Source organism: Eurytemora carolleeae, unplaced genomic scaffold, assembly GCF_000591075.1.
Source record: "Eurytemora carolleeae unplaced genomic scaffold, Eaff_2.0 scaffold326, whole genome shotgun sequence".
Classification (NCBI taxonomy): Eukaryota; Metazoa; Arthropoda; class Copepoda; order Calanoida; family Temoridae; genus Eurytemora; species Eurytemora carolleeae.
Genome location: NW_019396246.1, coordinates 269,705 through 271,949, shown reverse-complemented (window position 1 = coordinate 271,949; position 2,245 = coordinate 269,705). Strand labels below are relative to the sequence as shown.

The window sequence follows — 2,245 nt, the reverse complement described above, 5'->3', positions numbered from 1 at the left end:
AATATAGAGGACGTGAGTCAGACTCTAATAAAACGCATAAATAACTTCCAGTATATATATTTCTTATAACTTATTACTAGAGGGTTCAGAACTAGAGTCAATATCGATATCGCACGTGTAGACTGTAGAGATGATATCAGTACTATGCCCCGTATCCGTTCTATCTCATTCTGTTGAATCTTGTGGAACTAGTTTAACGCGGCCAGGCATCGTCTTCCACATCATCATGTTTCACCCTCAACATATTTTGTATATTTTTTTTCAAGAGGTTAAAAAAAGTGGGGGGGGGCGCTTTCCCCTTTAGCTTGGGGGGGGGGGCGCTCTCCCCTCTAGCTTATCAATGGTTCAATTTACAGTATTTATTTTCGAAATGGTTTAAGTTCTTCTGTGTTTATTATCTAAAATTTCTAAAGTTTGAACGATATATTCCAAAGATCATATTTAGACGAAGTTGAAGATGGTGGAGCTCCAAAAACGTGATATGAAAAATAAGGAAACTATCGGAAAATTAAAAAAACAAAAGGTAAGAAAATTATTTTTTTCTCAAGCGAAAAATCTTTCTTTAAATGTTTATTTTTATTTTCTTTAAATGCTTTTTAATTACATTTATCTTTGCTGAAATATGTTTAATGATTCATTTGTTTTAGTCTGTTGAAGACATCTCTACAAATCCAGGGCTGATTTCCAAACCAAATACACCTTCAATCAGGTAACATTACTGATTTCCAAACCAAATACACCTTCAATAAGGTAACATTACTGATTTCCAAACCAAATACACCTTCAATAAGGTAACAGTACTGATTTCCAAACCAAATACCCCTTCAATAAGGTAACATTACTGATTTCCAAACCAAATACACCTTTAATAGGGTAACAGTACTGATTTCCAAACCAAATACACCTTCAATAAGGTAACATTACTGATTTCCAAACCAAATACACCTTCAATAGGGTAACATTACTGATTTCCAAACCAAATACACCTTAAATTATGTAACTTCAAAATAAGCCATGACGTAGATAATAAATTACTGATTTCAGGGCAAAATCTGCCGGAGCGAGATTAGTGCAAACACCACAGAGGTTTAATCCTTTAAATATTCTTTGTTTTTGGGGTATTTACTTCAGGTTAACCCAAAAAAACAGGATTAGGGTTTCCAAAAGAGTCCAAAATGTATTGGGAGTTGGAGTTTTTTTTTAAAATTTTGAATCGAGTCATTTGAGTTACTTTTTATCGCCCAATGCTCTCATTTGGCATAAACTCTTTCGAATATTCGAAAATATCTTTGAAGAATTTTTAATTCTCATTCGCTTATTCAAATCTAAATCGAGAAGAAAAATTTAAACTTAAAAATGATAAAGACGAAGGATTTTAAATATTTAAAGGTTTTAAAGGACTATAATACCCTAATCTCGTGTTTTGTGTTTTCCTGTATTGTATAAGCATAAAGATTACTTAAAGTTTTGAAAAATAGTTTGAACTATAGTTTGAAAATAGTTTAACAAATAGTTTGAAATGTAGTTTGAAAAACACTGGAAAAATAGTTTCAAAAATAGTTAGCAAATAGTTTTTAAAAATTTGAAAAAAACGTGTGAAAATTAGCTTAAAAATAAGTTTGAAAAACATTTTGAAAATTAGTTTTAAAATGATTAGAAAATGTCTTAAAAAAGCAAAAAAAAATTATACAAAGTTTTCTCCTTGCAAATAAAAATAAATGAAAAATGAATAAAGATAAAAATAAATAAAGAATAAATGAAATTATAAATTTTCTTGCTTTTTAGAAGGAGAGGTAGTGGCAGACAGGGCTTTACAGGCGGGGGCTTTCCACTCTCTACAACTATTATAAAATTGGATTAAAAACTATCTATACGTAGGGTTTCCACAAATTTGAAAGGAAGCAAAACGATGCGGAAATTTGTGCAATGAAAAACAAAATATGCAACAACTTTGCAAAAAAATAATTTATCTGTTTCGCGAAATTTTAGCGAAACAAAAAATGCAAAATTTTTGGCGAATAACAAAAATGCAAAATTTTCACGAAAACATTTACTCATTTCGCCGGAAACCCTACTTTTAGGGATGGGCGTTCCCGATTCACAACTGTAATTTTTTACCTTAGGCTCATTTTTTTTACAGAAACGCTTGTAACTGTTTGTTTGCAAACTGTTTCATATTTAAAGGGACTGTAAAGGAAAAATGAAAGGTGTATAGGCTGAAAGCTGATCACTTTAGCTCTTGATC

The 2,245-nt window shown here is 30.9% G+C and overlaps 1 protein-coding gene across 1 annotated transcript in view; it reads left to right on the top strand.

The window, feature by feature from the left end:
- The window catches only part of LOC111699285 (cilia- and flagella-associated protein 58), a 5,867-nt gene extending 3,639 nt beyond the window's left edge, over positions 1–2,228 (top strand). The window contains exons 5-8 of the mRNA XM_023469913.1: positions 446–523; positions 648–709; positions 1,045–1,086; positions 1,786–2,228. Of these exons, the coding sequence (XP_023325681.1) occupies positions 446–523; positions 648–709; positions 1,045–1,086; positions 1,786–1,861 (258 nt within the window). The 3' untranslated portion in view covers positions 1,862–2,228. The remainder of the gene's footprint in view (positions 1–445; positions 524–647; positions 710–1,044; positions 1,087–1,785) is intronic.
- Positions 2,229–2,245: the final 17 nt, after the last annotated feature.